The sequence below is a fragment of the Danio rerio genome, chromosome 11, assembly GCF_049306965.1.
Source record: "Danio rerio strain Tuebingen ecotype United States chromosome 11, GRCz12tu, whole genome shotgun sequence".
NCBI classification, from domain to species: Eukaryota; Metazoa; Chordata; class Actinopteri; order Cypriniformes; family Danionidae; genus Danio; species Danio rerio.
Window position 1 is genome coordinate 41,958,353 of NC_133186.1, and position 19,740 is coordinate 41,978,092.

At 37.1% G+C, this 19,740-nt stretch overlaps 1 protein-coding gene across 2 annotated transcripts; it reads left to right on the forward strand.

The window, feature by feature from the left end:
* The first annotated feature begins 949 nt into the window (after nucleotides 1-949).
* On the forward strand, nucleotides 950-19,313 carry phf13 (PHD finger protein 13). Of its 2 annotated transcripts, XR_012387305.1 has the most exons (6): nucleotides 950-1,104; nucleotides 1,828-1,871; nucleotides 7,164-7,265; nucleotides 13,067-13,742; nucleotides 15,891-16,727; nucleotides 17,915-19,313. XR_012387305.1 is itself a non-coding variant. In XM_003201652.7 (5 exons), exons 2-5 carry the CDS (start codon nucleotides 1,830-1,832, stop codon nucleotides 16,115-16,117), a joined length of 1,047 nt encoding a protein of 348 aa, XP_003201700.1. In that variant the 5' UTR covers nucleotides 950-1,104; nucleotides 1,828-1,829; the 3' UTR covers nucleotides 16,118-17,019. The 2 variants fall into 2 exon arrangements, 1 of the variants encoding a protein (XP_003201700.1); XM_003201652.7 differs by lacking the exon at nucleotides 17,915-19,313 and having other exon boundaries at nucleotides 15,891-17,019.
* The last annotated feature ends 427 nt before the right edge of the window (nucleotides 19,314-19,740 follow it).

Below are 19,740 nucleotides of genomic sequence, written 5' to 3' on the forward strand. Positions count from 1 at the left end.
GCCTTATTTTGTCTTCTGTTGGCCAAATCTAGAGAAATATAACCTTTCCAGCTTGAGGGCAGATACCATTTCAGCTGGAGGTGTCGGGGATTTCCATTAAGATCCCATATTGGCCAGCACCATGCCAAGCATAAGGGAGAGTTGTTGATGTTTACGTCAAGTTGAAGTCTGGTCTGAACAGCTAATTCCACTTCATATTTAGCCAATTGGCATTTCTGTGTGGACTTAACATGTTCTCCCTGTGTTAGCCTGGGTTTCCTCAGGGTCCAGGTGTCCAGCAAAGTTAAGCTCCCAATTTGCTTCAACATACCTGCTAGGAAGTTTCTAGTATATCAAGAAAGGGCTTGATTAGCTGATTCAGGTGTGTTTGATTAGGGATGGAGCTAAACTCTCCAGGATACCGGCCCTCTTGGACTGAGTTTGGACACCCCTGTTCTGGGTGCTCCGGTTTTTCCCCCACAGTCCAAACATATGTGAATTAAATAAACTAAATTGGCCGTAGTGTACGAGTGTGTGTAAATGAGTGTGTATGGATGTTTCGTAGTACTGGGTTGCAGCTGGAAGGGCATCCGCTGTGTAAAACTTATGCTGGATAAGTTGGCGATTCATTCGATAAGTGGCGACCACTGATGAATAAAAAGACTAAGCCAAAGGAAACTGAATATTACTAGATAATGAAAGTAATTTTATATAAAACTAACTTATAAATGTATATTAAAATGTGTCTACTCCATACAAAACATTTCCAAAAGTTAAGATTTTTACCAACAAGCTATTTTTTTCAGCAAACTCACTGTCTTGTTGTAAGTTTATTTGTTATTTTCTTTAAATATGTATATCACTTGATTTGTTGTAATCTGGTGTAATAATCCTAAACAAAAATGTATTCGTTTGAAATGCTGTGTGAACGCAAAGAGGGACTTTTATTTTGGCAGGCGAGCCGATCTGTCTGTCTAGGTTTCACCATCACATCTTCATCACATTTGGACATTTATCATCACTGTTTTCCGTCGCTCCTGCCCCTGTCATCGTCTGTTTTTCGATCCAGGATAATTATCCATATCTTCACCGTCGTCTGATCCACTATTTGCGTCTCGGCATCAGGTAAATATCGACAAAACACCATAAACACAAACATCACTGAAAACAATGTTAGCTCGACCGCTAGCCAGTTAGCAAGTTCCAGCAGAGGAGGAAAAAAAGTGGGTTAACTTTTGTTTAAAGACATTACATTTCGAGCTACTTGATGATTTAGCTATGTAATCGAGGTTATTGATCATAATCGGTGAGTTACGGATGATGTTGTGTTGTTAAATGTGATTGATGTGCTCGGTGGTGCTAACGTTAACAGGCTATCTGAGATCGAGAACTGCCCATCAAGAGTAAGAAACACTATTTTGTCAGTAAAATGATTCAGATGTATAGAATGTACATTTCATTTGAGCCAAAATACAGATATGTAGTTGAATATTTTGGGAAGTCAGATGAGTTATGTGTGTTTTTGCAGTTTGTTGAACGTTAGGTGTGGAGAGATACGTGACTGTCTGAATTATATAATCTCATACATCTTTTCCTAAAACTCTTTGATTTGACTCACGAATTATTTTAATAATCGAAAGATTTGAATTGTTAATGGATTGCTATGTTTTGTAAGTTATGCTTGAGTATAGATGTATGTGTAACGTTATTAAGTACACTATTCCTTTGAACAGGAAAGTGTAGTTAGTTTGTAATGGGATTTTGACCTGTACGTCGTGCAGCGAGTTTCAACTGTTATAGGGCGTACAATGTGATTTTGTAAACTAAAACAATGTTTTTACCTTATAGAAATGGACGTCGACGGCTCGACGACTTGTCCATTTGACAAGCAGGTAAAGTGATTTTGATTGTATACCTTAATAATACCTATACTTTGTGTGTGTTACTAATACATTTGTATAAAATATTGTGCCTTTTCAGTATCTCTGTATTAATATACGTTTTCCTATTCATTCTCCATGCACGTAGGCTTGCTCAAATAAGGCTTGCCATGTTTGAAACTGTACGCAACAGTGTGATGATCCGTAACAGCGAAATGCATCTATAAAAAGCCTTTCGTTACATTATTTCAGTGCTTTTACTTTTATTACAGTAGTTTGACATTGATATTATCAAAGGAACGAAAGGCGTTAGTGTTTTTATGCTAACGTTACCTTATTAGCAATGGCTAGCAATGGCTAACTCAATTCATTAGACATTGATTTAGTTAGATTCAATAAAAAGTAGTTCTCACATTTTTTTATAAGAGGTTTAATTTGTCAAACGTATTTTCGATCTCTTTTTGGCTGTTTGTAGTCAGTCAGCAGGCACCGAGTTGGTAAAACTAACGTTAGCTTTTTAGCTTTCGATCACATTATTAAATAACGTTGCGTTTTTTTTACAGCAGACGTGTGGTTTGTTTTGTTCATATAAACGACGTTTCGATATAACGAGCGACTTTACAAACGTGCATAATGTCTAACTGATTGGTGGCGACGAAGCGTTTGTCGTTTACTTGTTGTCATTATTGTTATGCCGAATATTTGCAAATTTGACAAATCTAGACGCACGTCAAGCGACTGCGCATGCGCGCACATTGCTTTACTTCAAGTCCCACCTCTGGTTTAGGAAAGTAAAACAATGCCGTTTTAACTATTACTACTTATATACGATTTTTATTTACCTTAAAAATTGTACAATGATTAATAACCGTCTAAGTTTTAGTGCTGCTTTGGTTCGGGATTTTCTTCTCCATGGGGTTTGAAAATATGGAGGACGAAACCTGCAAAAACAATCAATAAATATACAAATAAATGCTCAAAGTCCAAAAATTTCTGCACAAATAAAACCATAAAAATGTATGTATACAAAAAACGAAAATAAATATTATATATACAAAAATCTACAAAGTCCTGTATAAATAAATATATAAATAATTATAGTGTAGGCTTATAAATAATTAAATAAATTGCAGGAATGTTGGGGAAATAATAAAATACTAAATTGAAAGTTGATTTATATATATATATATATATATATATATATATATATATATATATATATATATATATATATATATATATTATTATATATATATATATATATATATATATATATATATATATATATATAACAACAAAAAAAGTGAATAGCTATTTCTTAGCCACATATTTTATTTAGAATCTAGAATTTAAACATTTAAAAAATGTTAATTAATGTATAATGAGCAAAATTCAAGATTTTATGCAAACAAAAGAGCAGTATGGAAAATATCCTGGTATTTTATTGCAATTCTAAATTATTTTCATAATAATGGCTTGCCAAACTGACAACTTTTTTTTTTTTTTTTTTCAGTTTCTTAATTTTTTATTCATGTAATTGTCTGCTTCCAAGACTTCAGAAACATTACTTAAGAACGCCTTTATTTATGGTTTTATTTATGCAGAGATTTATGAATTTATTTACTCATTTATTTATTTATCTGCATATTTATTTATTGTTTTTGCATGTTTCGTCCCCCATATGAAAAGGGTGTTTGTTAAAATCTTTTAATCAATAAACCAACCTAAAAATTTAATTATAAATCTGCTGATTTAACAATGCTGGTTGTGTATGGAAGCAATGTTTAAAAAAATAAACAAATTTTCTGTACTTGTAGTTATGGATTTAATTTTTTGTTTTATTTGTTGATTTGGTCACTGAAGAATAGTTTTTGTGCCGTTTGTTTTGATTCTCTGATTTGTGGAGATGACTTAGCACTATAAGAACTTACGTTGTTTTTATCCAGGAATTCCACTGTTAAATATGCATATAAAAAAATCAATTAAAATGAAAAGATGAAGCATATAGCATCATATAACAGCCTAGTTACACTCAGCAGATCTTTCTATAAAGCTTAAGCTGGTATTATTAAAATCAGTTACCCTTTGGAGGTAATTAATGGGATTTTACTTGTGTAACCTAGGTGTTGCCTGCTATGTACTTAGACAATTACCAGTAAGCTGTTCTTTGTTGATTCTCCCCCATAACTGTAAACACCGTGACTGTAATGCTTTCAAAACATTGTTTGTTTATCATGAATAGCCCAGCATCAGTGACTCAACCAATGGCGTGTGTTTAGGGTGGGATTACCTGTTTAAAAGCAGTCATTAGTGTTTTTTTTATCCAGTTGGTGATGTTTGTGGGCAGATTTTCAACAAATGTAATCCTGAGTCATCCATTTCACACTTACGCACTAGGTTTAACATGGTGTGGTGTGTGTTTCTTATGTTCGTACAAAGTGCATTCTAGCTCTGTTTAGGTCTGAGTGTTAGGGGAGGGAAAGAGGGAAGGTTTTGCATAAAAATGGGAGTTTTTGTTTGAGCACTCGCTGATTTTCAAAGAGGCAAAACAATCACAGAGGCGAGAAAGACAGTGACTGCATTTACATGGACATTAGTAATCGAATTATTTGCCAAATTTTAAATTTGTGGACTTGAACTGGAGTTTGCCACTTTCAGTCAGAAACATGTCATGCATGCCACCTGTGACAAACAAGATATTTGAATGGAGGAACTGCTGGAAGAGTGTAGTTTTAATGGAATGTTTGTTACCACATGACGAATAGGAGATCAAAAACCTCCATTTCTCGGTAACTTCGATACACTCTGCAGGTAGCTTCAGAAAGCGTGTGTGTATAGACTATCCTGTCACAAAATGCGGTGAAAATCCAACACGACTGTTATTGTTTAAGGTGTTTGCATTCAGAGAGCAGCATTTACAGCAAATCTTTCAGTCCATAATATTTTAGTGTTATTAAAGTACTTCAAACTTGGTAACTAAATCATTTTGACTAAGGTATGTCTTTTAAAAACTGAAAGAGTACTGCTGACGATACAAACTAACTTTGCCATTTCAATAAACATAGACAAAGAGCATTGATCACTCACTAACCAAATCTGTAGAGACAGGAAAATCAACACCAACTGGAACTGCGTCTTGTTAAAAAGAAGATTAGCAGCAAATCTGGATTTCACCATTTCCAGATGCATAAAGCTCTCGGGTACAAAATGTTGCGTGCACTGTATTCCACACGTGAGTCCAGCTGCGCTCTCATAGCGAGGAAATGAAAAACTTTGTTGCAGCACATTTATAAACACAACACAGATGACCCATGTCTCTAAACAACTTTTGTTCTTCCACTTATTTTGACAACACAACATGGCGTCTTCATGCCGTCTGAACACTGTAACAGGTAAAAACAGTCTATGAAGCGATCATGCATGTTAATGAAGTTGCACCACAATATTTTGATTGAGCGTTTAAGATTGTGGGCTGGGATTCAAGGAAATGTTTTGAATTGGTTTAGTTCTTATCTCTTAGAGAAAACCTTTTTTATTGAATTGGGAAATTTTTCTTCCTCATCTGTACATATGGAGTGTGGTGTCCCCCAAGGCTCAATTTTGGGCCCAGCTCTTTTCTCCATCCAAATGCTTCCCTTGGCTGCTATTTGTAAGAAGCATAATGTAAGCTACCATCTTTATATGCCCATAAAAATGGGAGAAAACTCTGTTTTAAAGTCCTTTTTTTACCTGTTTTAACGAGATTAAAGAATAACTAGCTGGTAATTTTTTACACTTGAATGAATCAAAAACTGAAGTACTAGTGTTTGGCCCTCCGAGTGTCTGTGAATCTACAATTAATCAATTAGGTTCGTTTGAGCCTAAGGTCCACAGTCACGCAAAAAATCTTGGAGTTACTTTTGACACTGTGTTAAAGTTCGACAAGCAAATAAATTCAGTCATCAAAAGTGTTTTCTATCAATTAAGGCAAAAAACAGAAATGTGCGCACATCTAGAAAATCTTGAAGGCAGGTACACGATCAAAAAACAAACATAAGTAGCAAAAGATTCAAAGTAAATCGGCACACTGCCACTTTAGCTCTCAAAATTTGTTTTATGTCAATATTACTATGTAATATTGACATTAAAAAATTTTTGAGAGCTAAAGTGGCAGTGTGCCGATTTACTTTGAATCTTTTTCTATCAATTAAGGAACATTGCCAAATCGAAGCCTTTTCAGTCTTCTAAAGAGTTGGAAACCATCATCAATGTTTTTATTATGTACAGATTGGACTACTGTAACTCTCTGTATTCAGGGGTTTTGCAGGCATCAATTGCTGCTATAGGCTTTTAACTGGGACAACAAAAACTTTCTTGTATCTCACCAGTATTATCATGTATTCACTGGCTCCCAGTCCAATTTAGGATTCAATATAAGTTATTGCTACTTGTTTCTAAAAGTTTGAATGATCTGGCACCTATTTACATCAGTGAGCTTCTTCACTGGCATACTTCATTGAAGCCAATCAGGCTGGAAAACAAGTTTCAGCTAGTTGTCCCAAAACACGGTTGAAATCTAGAGGTGACAGGGCTTTTTCTGCCCCCCCTGGTCTGTGGAATGGTCTGCCTTTACATATCAGGTCATGTTCTTCCCTTGGTAATTTTAAGTCTCATCTAAAAAAATCACCTTCTGTCTCTTGCTTTTTAATTGCAATTAATTAATTTTTATATGTTTTATATATTTTTCTTATTTTTATATACAAGTATAGATTTTTTATGCTGGTCGTTTTGTAAAGCACTTTGGTCAACACCTGTTGTTTTTAAATGTGCTCTATAAATAAAGCAAACAACAAACCTCATACACAATAGAGTGCGCAGATTGGTTTGAACCAAGTCTTTCTCGTGAATTAATGCAGCACACTCAGAGACGTCACGATGTACTCACCAGTAGACATCCAGTCTCCATGCTGGAAAACACGCAAAGATCTAATCAGCGTAACGCAGCTTCAAAAATTCGTTTCAAACCGAAGAACAAATATGCTCGGAAAAAATGCAAAAACTAACAATTTTCACTTGTTATGTGAAATATATGTGTCCTAATTGTGTTTTTAGCAGCGTGGGACACATACATGACTGTCAACAGCTCAAAAAATGTGTTTTGGTGTTTCGTGACCCTTTATTGCTTGAGTTCTTATTGGCTGCCTTTAACATTTGCAGTCAGCTTGGACCTAATATAATACTAAATGTGGTGATAATCACTTTAAAATTTTTAAATCTGGTGAAATGGCTAGTTTGTTGTCATTTATGGTGCTGTTTTTATTGCAGGGCTACAGTTCGACATTTAAGCGGAAAAGGACTGTGGAAGATTTCAACAAGTTCTGCACTTTTGTGCTCGCATATGCTGGTTATATTCCATATCCACAGGAGGTGAGTACTATCTTGTCTTAGTGACGGAAGTGCAAGGGGATTGTGCTAAAAATGGTACTCACTGTGCTTGAACATTTGATAGAAAGTGCTGTTAGTGTTGCAGGGTGAAGTGGCCTATCTTTCCTCAAGATCGCTCGACAACAATCTGACACTTCCGTCCTCCTGAGGTTCCTTATCCTTGGCAGTGGTGTAGCACCGGGTGTTTGTGGGAGTTTTGTTTGCTTTCTGTTGGTAGCACACCCCTTTTGAGCTGCTTTGCTGCTGACGCTCTTGTTTGATCCACAGAAATGGTGGTGACTCTTATGTCACGGCCGCTGAGAGACAACCCCCCTCCAAAAAAACTCAGCCCCCCCTCCCAGGGTAAGAGGGCCACTCCAGTCTCTTCCATTCTCATTTCAGACCCTGTGCCATTCTTCACAACAGCAGTGTGTGCGCATCCACAAACACTTCGCTTTCAGGTCTTCCCCTTTAATGGATCCTTCAAATGGATGGAGGCTAAATCGAGGAAACTCTGTTGTAGGGAGATGCATGAAGGCTGAAATTAGTTCCAAGTGTTCCAAAACCTAGTGAGCTGCCTTGCTTTTATTGCTGCCTTCTAAAGCCCAATTTAACATCAGTGTCGAGTGATCATCTTACCCCATGGTGCATCCCCTGCGTTTATACTTGTGCATTCTGTCTGTGTTGCTCTGCAGTAACCAAAATGCTAGTTTGTGGTGGGGTTTAATGTTACATCGTGTTGAGTTTTTTTGCTGGTCTTTCATTAAGTTTATGCTGGAAAAGTGTGGGATTTAAAGGCTGAGCTACGCCAGATTCTAGGGATGTAACAATATTGTAAATACCGTTATACCACAATAGCAATTTCTTTCAATATTACCGTGGTTGTGACTCAATAAAATCATAGGTCTTTTGGTCTTTCATTAAGTTTATGCTGGAAAAGTGTGGGATTTAAAGGCTGAGCTACGCCAGATTCTAGGGATGTAACAATATTGTAAATACCGTTATACCGCAATAACAATTTCTTTCAATATTACCGTGGTTGTGACTCAATAAAATCATAGGTCTTTTGGTGAAAAGTTTGCTCAGGCGAATGGGAGGTAGCGGAAACTACAATTTTCATCAGCCCAGGCGTGGCCATCATCCTTTGCGGTCTGTTGTCGCTACAAATCCAGTAATGCAGAAATGGAGCGTGCTGCAAAGAAAAAGAGCTAAAAATGGTCGAACCTTAAGCGGGTTTTAAATCAGATGTGTGGAAGCATTTCAGTTTCTCTCTGAAAGGAAACAAGAAAGAAGAAAAGGTGACAGAAAAAAGGGTATGCAGGCACTGCCAGACTGTGCTGAAATACAAGTCGAGGAATAGGACTAACATGATGGGGATTCTTTTAGTCAAGGTGACAGCAGAACACAGCACACTGCTCAGATTGATGGAGACATTGACTTGTACCACCAAGAGACCTCTATCTCACTCATGTCTTGTCCTTTCGAGTGGTGTTTTTTTTTACATGGTTTAATATTTTTTTGTTATTAAAATTGAACTATTTAAGTTCCTGTTTAAAAGTTTACAGATAGATAATTTGTATGTCATTGATCTGTTCAGTGTTGAGGTAACCTGAACATTCTAACACTTTTTTGAGTCTCTTCAATGGTTTTGGTTTTCCTTTAAATGATTCAATAAATACCGTACCATCCATACCGAGGTATTACCGTATCGTGAAATTTTGATACCGTTACATCCCTACCAGATTCACATAGGGCTTCAGCGTCAATGCTTGACAGAAGGCATGTCTGAAGTTGGAGCTGACACAATCGTCGCAGCCAATGAAATTATTCCCCAGTCGGCTACTGTCTGAGCTGGGGTATTTGCATAAAACGATCAGGGTTTCTGTTGGCGCTTAAAGTTGAGAAATTCCCAGATACGCCGCTGAAGTGGCACAGATGTATCCATAATTCAGTTCAGCAATGACATCACCCATTAAAAGTGAGTGGGAAACGTTGACACTGATGCCCTTTGAAAATGGGGCATAATACTTCTGCCTCCAGTTATCGCAGTTACCCATGGCACATGCCTTGCACCGAGTCGTGCATTTATACTTCTGCATTCTGTTTGTTTCGCTCTGCAATATCACTTCTGAAACGCTAGCTGGCTGTGGGTTTTTATGTCCCTCTGTGTCGAGTTTCTTCGCGGGCATTTTTAATGCTATCTTACTGTACAAGTAGCTCAAACTCGTTCATTCAGAGGTAGGATCTGATATGCTGTGTTCCCACCAGACGCGGAACGCGCGAATAAATCGCGCTATTCGCGCGTAAATTGCCGCTTCATTCCCGTCAAATCCGCTTCAATCGCGTGTCAAATTCACTTAAAAACAGGCGCGGATTTGCGTGATTGGCAGGGCTTCTGTCTGCCCGGTGACTCTAGGTTCATAGCTAAATGGCTAACATGGATTTATTAAGAAAATAACAGTGTTAATGTGCTTTATGGAGACTGAAAAACAGCGTTGATACGTTTCAGAGGTGAACCTGCATGACGGAGACTTTCAGCGGTGCCTCTGACTGAGCCAAGCCCAGTTTGATGACTTGTTGTCGGTGTCGACTAGAGGATTTGCCCCGGGACACCATCAACAGGTTCTACGTCACAATCACGCCCCCACAAGAGCAAGCTTCTGATTTGTTAACTCGGCGTGAATGTCTGCTGAAGTTCAGATTTTCGAACTCGAGAGATTTGTGCAAATCTTTCGTCAAGCGCGTCAAACGCGCAAACGCTCAATTCGCCTCACCCGTATCTTGCTATTCGCAGCGCGCAATTCGCTCTGCGCCATTCGCACCGCAGGATGTCTATTCGTGCGTTTGCATTGACTTAACATGTAAATCACTCGCGCTTGTTGCGAGTTCTGCGTCTGGTGTGAACGCAGCAGTAGACAGGCAACAACTTAAATCATAAGGTAAACCTGAAAACAAAAGTGTACATATGGAGCTCCTCCACATGACTCGCATCACTTCAATTAGCCTAAATTACTCCCTTGATGTTCTTCATCACTCATGAATGTTTTTATCTTAACGTGAGACATGAAGAACATTCCACGAGTCTAGATGTGGATATAACTACCATTGATGCTTTGTAGCTGTTGTTGAAATCCCCAAAACGTTGACGTGTTTGTTCATGGTACATTCCTGAGGAGCGCAAAACCCTGTGAATTTCCAGCCTCGCTATGCTCTCATGGCTTTCGGGCCCCATCAACACTTGTCACCGCTATACCAAGCCAGCCAATAACAGATCTTGTGCTCCTAATTGTCACAACCTGTTGTTACATTTTTTTGAGAGGCTCCTGTTAGGGTACGGCAAAGGGCAAAGGCTACGCTGGATCTACTGCTTTCACTCAATGCAGAAATGTAAATTGGCCTTAATGGAGCATTCTATATGCTAACATAAAGTGCATGGCTAGATGTTGAAGCTGGCATGTTGATCAAAATTAACGCATATTTGGTGATTGTCAGATTTGGGTGCCAAATAGTCAGTGTGGATGAATAATATCACACTACCATGGTGGACTCTGGAAGATGTAAGCAAATATAAAGCATTGGAACTTCAAACATATTGAGATAAGCATGTTTTATTAACTTTTTTTGTTGCAAGTCAAACAATAACAAACAGGTATAGTTGCTTTTTTTCCAAGTCTGTTTTCTGAGCATTGGACACTAACTTCTAAAAGCATGAGGTTTAGCATAAATGTCCCACTTTAGACTTTGTTTCTATTATTGATTCAACCTTCATTGAACCACAAGCTCAATCAGTGCATTCTGGGTACATTTTGTTTGTGAGGATATTTTAAATGCCAGCACCTTTCAGACCAGCATTCACATCAACAGATACCCATGTAAAATTATGTTTAGGCAGGTCACTATGTTTTGGAACTGCTACCGCATGTCTTCACTGCCTTACAGCTTATAGATGGAGTTTATTCAGAAAGATTATTTGATTCTCTAGTTCCTCTAATTTTGAGTCTTACATTTATATTCTTTTTATTTTAATTGCTTACTCCTTGCTTTGTTTTTGCAGGCTGCTCAGCACAAAGGAGACATAGCCCTTCATAGCGCACACATAATGATAACTTTAATAACAAAGGAACGAGCAGTAAATGAGGATATAAAGAAAAGGGTAGACAGAGACGGACCCGTGAGAAATGATCCAAAATAATCCACCATTGATGTGGGATCCATGTGTTTCTGAGCTCATTAGTCGTGACCGAGAAAGCTGATTATGTTTTGACATCAAAACGAGGGGGAGGCTTTACAACAGAAGTTCATAAACCTGCCATTTGTGTGCCTTATTTATTTATTTTTTTTTACAGCAAGCAGTCACTTTTGAGTTGAGTTTGATTGTGCACGCGCTCGCAGTTCCGATGACCTGTAATTAATGTTTTTCTTAAGTGGTACTGTAGCACTGAACTTTGTTCAAATTTGATCTGTGAAAGTTTTTGTTTATTTTAAGTAGTCAGTGTCTTGTGTATGTTCTATTAGTATTGCTAATAATGTTCTTCACTTTACTCTTGGGTTGTTATGATAATGGAATTCGGTACCAATCGATAATGAAATTTTTTAAAATTTCCAATTTCCATTAACTTTTGAGCGCTTTTGAACGCGTTCTTAAAAAGCACTGATGTCGGCACCAGTAGCCTTGTGGTACTGCGTGCTGACATATAGCACCAAAGTGCTCACGGCGATTCAAGTTCGATCCCCGGCTCGAGGTCCTTTGCCGATCCTTCCCCTCTCTCTCTCTCTGCTCCCAATGCTTTCCTGTCTGAATTCTCTACTGTCCTGTCATAATAAAGGTGAAAAAGCCCTAAAAATATTTCTTTTAATTTTTAAATATTTAATTAAAAAAAAAAAAAAAAAAGGAAAAAAAAACAGCACTGATTTGCCATAGTGTTAGGAACATAGTCTAGGAACGGTATAGCAGAAAATTTGGTGGTTTTAAAACCTTGACTTTTCCAAACCGCGTTATATCTTGAAAACGGTTGTCATCCCATGTCTAGCGGTTAGTTCGGTGAACTGATGACCTTCACGGCCAATCACAGTCATTTCTGTTGAGCACTTAAACACAATAGCAAATCAGTGCTGTGTAAGAACGCACTTAACAACGCTCAAATGTCAGTGGGGAATGGGCGTTTTTAGAATTTCTGTATCGATTGGTATCAAATTCCAGTATCGTGACAACCCAACTACACTCTGGTCCTGCAGTTATTTGTTGGGCTTTTTAGTGATCTTTCCCTCATCAGATGAACTTGTGTTGATCTAATAAAGATCTGTTAGGATTTTCACTTTAACATTTTCATTACATTACTTCAAACAGTCCTGCACACTACTCAAGCTTGCATAATCATGGTTTATTTATTTGTTTATCTATTTATTTTTTTACTTTTGGGCAATCAACCTACCTTAGACTTGAGCAAGTTTGAATGGTATGTATAAGTTTGTGTTTGACTTTTATCTGACCCACCTAAAGGCATTATTTATTTATTTTTTTGGTTTGTCAGACTGTATAATAGAAATGTACCACTTTGGAGATATAAATTTGTTGTATGTAGGCATTATCATCTTGCACCAATGTGTTCTTGTCATTACAAATTTTGCTGAATAGCCGAAAGGATTTATGGATGTGGATGATTTTATGTTGATTAATTTCATCATAAGATTTACTGATATATGCTTTGAAGTTATTCCGCTCATTCAGACTTTAACCTGATGCCTCAGTTTAAGAATGCTATGTGATCTTGGGTAAAATCATCTTTTTTCATTACTGTCCACAGGAGGCACACTTGAGGAACAGCTCCAGTCCTCCTAACAGCACCGGCAGCACTGCAGACAGCGATGGATGGGACAACCAGCAGCTGAGCTGCAGTCTGTCTTCTCCGGACGAGCCCCCACCCAAAAACCGCAAGAGCTTTGCTGGATTTAAGAGACCCACGAGCGAGGATTCAGAGCCCCAGAAGCGCCCCAAGTCAGCAGGTCTTCTTCTTGAGGGTCGTAAAAAAGCCGACAAGGTAAAGAAGAAGAAGAAGCTAAGGAAGTGTAAGGATGAGGATTTTAGAAACTTTGCCCCATTTACTCCTCCTAGAGTTGAAGGGGAGTTCTCCAGTCTTGGACGTTCCATCAAAGAAGAACCAGAAGATTACATTAGCATCCCTGTACCCAGCACTGGGTTTGACCATCCTGCACACACATGTTCAAAACCTGTCTCAAGTTCACAGAGCTCTGCAGTGTGTAAAGAGGAACCTGACATTGAGCATTCATGCTGGGGTGGCTCTAAAAGTTCAGATCAAGAGTTTGAGGATGTCAAGAAACCCTCAAAACTTGAGCGAGAAGCCATGGTGTTGAAGGAAGAAAGTTTTTCTGCTAAAAGAACTGTGGTCCGTCAGGGAAAGCAAGTGGTATTTAGAGATGAGGACGGGTCAGCTGATGATGAGGACATCATGGTTGATTCAGGTAGGCATTTTTAGATTAATTTCTTTTGTAGAAATCAGATTGCCATCACCTTCTCTTGGGACTTTAGTAGATATATAGTAGATATAGGGCAGCATGATATTGGAAAAATCTTACATTGCAATATTTTGTTTTTATACATTTTTTATTTATTGCGAAATGAATACAATTTTAGATGATTTGAATAACTCTATTTGGAAAGATTTCATCAATTTAGATTGACTGGGACGATCAAGTATTTTCCATGCAGTGCATCTCCATGAATTAATTATAATAAATTACTAACAAAAATAAATAAACAAACAAACAGTGCTTTAAGGTTTTCTGGGCAGTCTAACAGTAACTGTAAATGCAAGTACAGAAATTGAACAATCAAACGTAAAATAACATGGTCATCATTGAAAATTAAAAAAAATATGTTTATAAAAGATAAAATTATTCTTTTGATCTTTAATAAACTGCAATGTGACTGTTCCAGATACATGCATTGCGCTATCGATGCTCAAATGATATATTGTTCAGCCCTGTTGTGATGTATACAGTAACCACTGCTTTCTCTGAAGTTTTACATCAAATGTAGTTGAATAGATTGGAACTGTATAGGCTCTATTTTGATGATCCATACGCAAAGTCCAGAGTGCAGGGCGCAAAAAGCATTAAGGGCATGTCAGAATCCACTTTTGCTATTTTAAGGATGGAAAAATCTGCTCTGCGCCGCGGCACATGGTCTAACAGGGTTGAGCTTATTCTCTTAATGAGTTATTGGTGTGTTTTGAGAATAAACCAATCAGAGTCTCCTGCTTGTTATGAAAAGTAGCATAACACATGCCCACGGGCAGTTTGCAGTATGTTTTCGAAGGCAATTGTTTTCCTATAGAGATTGGCATTGTTAAATGTAGATTGCATTTGGAGGTTAAATTGTAAACCTTCAGAAAAGTACATTATAATCCTGTATGCAGGGCTCGAAATTAACCTTTTTGCTTAGTAGCACCGGTGCTCCTAACTTAAAAAATTTAGGCACATCAGACAAAATTTAGTCGCACCCACCAATTATAAGCAACGTTACTACAAGTTTTATACAAACATATTTATTGCATTTGAAATCAACACTAATCAAACTAACCAGCAAAAAAATACATATATGCAAGCGTAAGGAAAATATGTCTCAACGAAATCCCGTTTTCTCAAGAAAATAGATTTTATAACATAACTGAGTGACCAAAGCATACTAGGACCGTTCACCTGCCCTGCACGCACTGCCTGACATGAATGAATCTGTTAACGGTATAGCTGTGCTGTTCTCACGGGTGATGTCTGATATTGCACTGCTTTTGACATATACTGTGCCTTATTATGTGGATACGTCATGTTAATAGCAATACCGGTCTTTTAATGAGTAGCGATGCTAGTTTACTCTGTGCAAGCCCGTTTGTGATAGTGTACGTGGTGTTAAATTTGACATATAGCTGCCACTTGCACGGCGTACAGCATCTGGCGATTATATGAAGGATTAAACAGAAGCTCTCATGATAGATGTGGCAAACAGTTACCTGAAAAGTTCATCCCACAGACTTTTCATTGCGGACTTGTAGCCAACTGAAGTCTTTTTTCCCACTCTTCGAAAAGTGTAGACGGTGGATTAACATTCAGCACTTGATCACTAGTAAGATGTGTCATTATTTGTAACTTTAGATGTCATGGTTTCTAAAACAAAATCTGTCAGTGTTATCTTCATTCTCATCTTCAGCGCTTCACATTTTCTCGGTAGTAGCTCTCTCTGTCATCCCAAGGCAGGAGGCATTGACTGAGTGATTGACAGCTGATATTTCAGTGGTGGGCCAATAAGAAGAGCGCGAAGGCGGGGCAAGCATTACAAAATTGGCTTTGTTTACTGCAGCAGTTTGACATGACAACTGTTTTAAACCATTCCTGAGCGCTGCGTTTCGCGTTTCATGTGCAGACAAAGAGCTTAGAAATGCATTCTGCGTGAATGTCTTCCGAATCTGCGCATGTGGTGAACATTTTGCAGTAAAAACTGGTCTCACACAACAGTTTTATGCACTATATATATTTTGAAGTTGCATAGATATCACTGGTGGTTGCATTTTCGAACCCTGTGTATATATTAAAATTGTCTGTCTCTCTTTACAGATGATGACTCCTGGGACCTAGTGACATGTTTCTGCATGAAGCCATTTGCCGGCCGGGCGATGATCGAATGCAACCAGTGCAATACGTGGATCCATCTTTCATGTGCCAAAATCCGCAAGTCCAACGTCCCCGAAACGTACATCTGCCAGAGGTGCAAAGACTCAAAGTTTGACATTCGCCGCTCCAACCGTTCACGAGTGGGCTCTCGGAAACACCTTCTCGACTGATGCCCCTCCTCTTCTTCTGCCCATCCAATATGTACAGAAACTCCTTAAAATTTCTTCTCGAAGATGAGACTCAACGAGTATAAGAGGAAGGGCTCAGTCACGTTCTTTCTGTTAGTGTTTTTAATATTTCTCAATCTTCCTATATGTTTGCGTCAGGCAATCAATACTCGGATGATGCATTAAAAGAGAGCTGATTTCTGCAGTATGGAGATGGTACATGCCATACAAGGTATTATTGAGTGGTGCTGGATGAGAGAAACTGGGTTCGGATTGCACTTTTTTTAAGGACAAGGGGGTAGCTAGTTATTCCTCTTTGTGCCCATAGCTTTCAAAAGTATGTCTATTTGTTAAAGTATGTATATTATATGAAATAACCGTAAGATATTCGTCTTCAAGATGTTTAGGTGCATCGTTGTGTGTGGAACCCAACAAATGTGTATGAGGCGAAGGGGTTGGATAATGTTGGATAATCAGCAAGTCACTGATGCTTCGGAGAGAAACTGTTCTTGCTGCGTTGTGGTATTTCTTTTTTACATTTAGTTTTTTTTTTTTTTCAAACAACATGTCGACACATTAGTGATGAGACTGTATGTTATTTGATTCATAAAGGGTCCGTGTGTCTTTTGGTCATTGGTTTTTCATTTTAGAAACGGATATAGAAAACGAGCTGTTTTTTGATTTTCGTTTTAAAATTAAAAAACAAATATTGAAGTACAAGACTTTTTTCTTTTTTATGGTGAAAAACAAAAAAAGCTAAATTCAAAAATGATTTGATTTACATTGTTTATTTTGAATAACAAAAAATAAAATCACCAGAAAATAAAAACGTATAAAGGCTTTTTTTTTTTTTTTATATTCTGAAACCAAAAAGGCTGACTCATTCATGGTGACGCAATGCTGTAAGTAAATAAGTAAATAAATAAATATATATATATATATATATATATATATATATATATATATATATATATATATATATTTTTTTTTTTTTTTTATTATTTATTTATACATTTTTTTTTACATAGCAGCATTTTAAATGGAACAACATATTTGACTGATGATATATGCATTATTTGTGTTGGACATCCGTTTGGAATCATTGCGCACGTCAACAAGTTAACTTTCTGCGTTATACGGTAGTTCGAAATTGGACTATGGACTATTGGAAAGTGGACTATGGAACAAATATATATATATATATATATATATATATATATATATATATATATATATATATATATATATATATATATATATATATATCTCGAGAGAGAGAAAGAGAGAGCAGTAGGCTATTTTTAATAATTTCAATCCATGTATTAAAAATCAGCAGGTTATGCTAGAAAATTCACTTATTTATTTTTTTTATTGCAGCTTTTTACTGTTATTTAATGTGTTTTTGGTAAATATCAGTCGATGCATTATAAATTTAAGCATATATGTCTTAATAAAACCTTGTTATCACAAGAAAATACCTTTTATAACATTTTTAAGTAGAAAAAAATAATAGTCTATAGTAGGCCAGCCTGTGTGTGGCAGCATTGCGTCATCGTGAATGAGCTGGCCTATCTGGTTTCGGTATATAATAAAAAGCCTTTATTCATTTTTGTTTTCTGGTGATTTTATTTATGTTATTCAAAATAAAAGCTGAAAATTAAATCATTTTTGAATTTAGCTTTTCCGTTTTACACCATGAAAAAGAAAAACATCTCATATTTCAATATTCGTTTTAGAATTTCAAAACGACAATCAAAAGACAATATCAGTTTCTAAAATGAAAAAACCGATGACCAAAAGATACACCCATAAAGCCTGTTTTCTGCATTTCCAGGCCTCTGTTAAACAAACATTTTGGTTTGCATGTTGTAATAGTTGACTAACAGGCTGATTTTTCTATTTTGGTCACATTTAGCTATCATTTTAGTGTTAAACGTGAATTATGTGATCGTTACAGGTTAGGGAAAGGACGGAAAAGTCCTTATTGGTTGAATCTCACAGTCTAGTAGCACATCCATGTTACATTTCATCCAGTTGTTTGTAGATATTTGCTTTTATTCACAGATTTGATCAATATTTAGCTTTTGATTTCCTTATTGTTCTTAAAAAAAACTTTACGGTGCGATTATATCTCGGGATGCTCTTGTCAGGTCTTAAGAGATTCACTTTACTGCCAAAGGGAAGAACATTTTCTATTTTTAACAATAATAATTATCCCATAGTTTATGTGGTTACAATCATATTTTCATTCAAAGCACTATTAGTGGATTTAATAGTGGTTCATTTGTGGATTTTGTGCTTAAGCTGGTGTTAGACGGAGTCATTCATAAGGGTGTATTTCTTGCTAACCACTGTGACCAGTCTAACCTGGTGAATAATTGATGATTCACTTTGTTTTTCATGTTCATAGGCATGCTCAGATTATAAAAATGTGTGATTTTTGTCTGGTCGACTCCCATCAAAATTTCTCGAGTATGTTATGTACATTTTATTCTTTGATCTTGTGCTTGTAGGATGTCGTCTTCAGAATGTTCTGTTCTGATTGAGGAGATAAAACTGCGGAGAAGATAAATTATTTGGCAACTTCAAGTATGGATATTTGGGAAAACCCTTTGATATATGTTAACTAGTCTGCATGCTTGACTATAAAAACCCCTTAAGCCACAAAAATCTGGTTTAAATACTCAACTCGAGTATCTCTATGATGTGTGTTCAGTTCCTAATGTAAAATTAAGACATGCAATGCTGATTGTTCATGAAAATAACAGGATTTGTGAAACTGTTGGCGGACATTGATATATTTTGGATGTTTTAAACTGGATATCCTTCCAACCTTTTTTTTTTAGAACAATCTGTCTTCCCCTTACTTTTGGGAAGTTGAACTTCGTTTAAACGTGCTCTTTTCGCATTGTTTTGTGGGGAAAAGTGTAAATGTTATTGCTTATGTTGCTTTTTTTTTTGATCAAGGGATGGATGATGGTTCAGTACATTTTGTTTTGTACAATCATAACGTGTATGTAGTGTGACATTGATATTTCAGGGCTGTTTGTGTGCAAGAGAAGAACTGTCGAAGAAGTCTGAGCTCGCACTATTACGATGAGGGATAAAGACTGCGTCCAATGAAAAGAGAGATGTTTCTGTGAAACTTCATGTAAACTGTTGTAAATAAATAAATAAAGAGATGATGATTTTAAAATTATTACGTCATTTAAATAAATGTTTTTCTTACTTTAATAAGATCCGCTGCTAGCTAGCTCTTTGCAACTATCACGTGGTCGCCCACTGAAGCTAAGCAGGGCTGTGCCCGGTCAGTACCTGGATGGAAGACCACATGGGAAAGCTAGGTTGCTGTCGGAAGTGGTGTTAGGGAGGCCAGCAGGGGGCGCCCAACCTGTGGTCTGTGTGGGTCCTAATGCCACAGTATAGTGACAGGGACTCTATACTGCTAAGTAAGCGCCAACTTTCGGATGAGATGTTAAACCGAGGTCCTGACTCTCTGTGGTTGTTAAAAATCCCAGGATGTCCTTCAAAAAAAGAGTAGGGGTTTAACCCTGGCATCCTGGCTAAATCTGCCCACTGGCCTCTGTCCATCATGACCTTCAAACCATCCCCATGTCATAACTGGG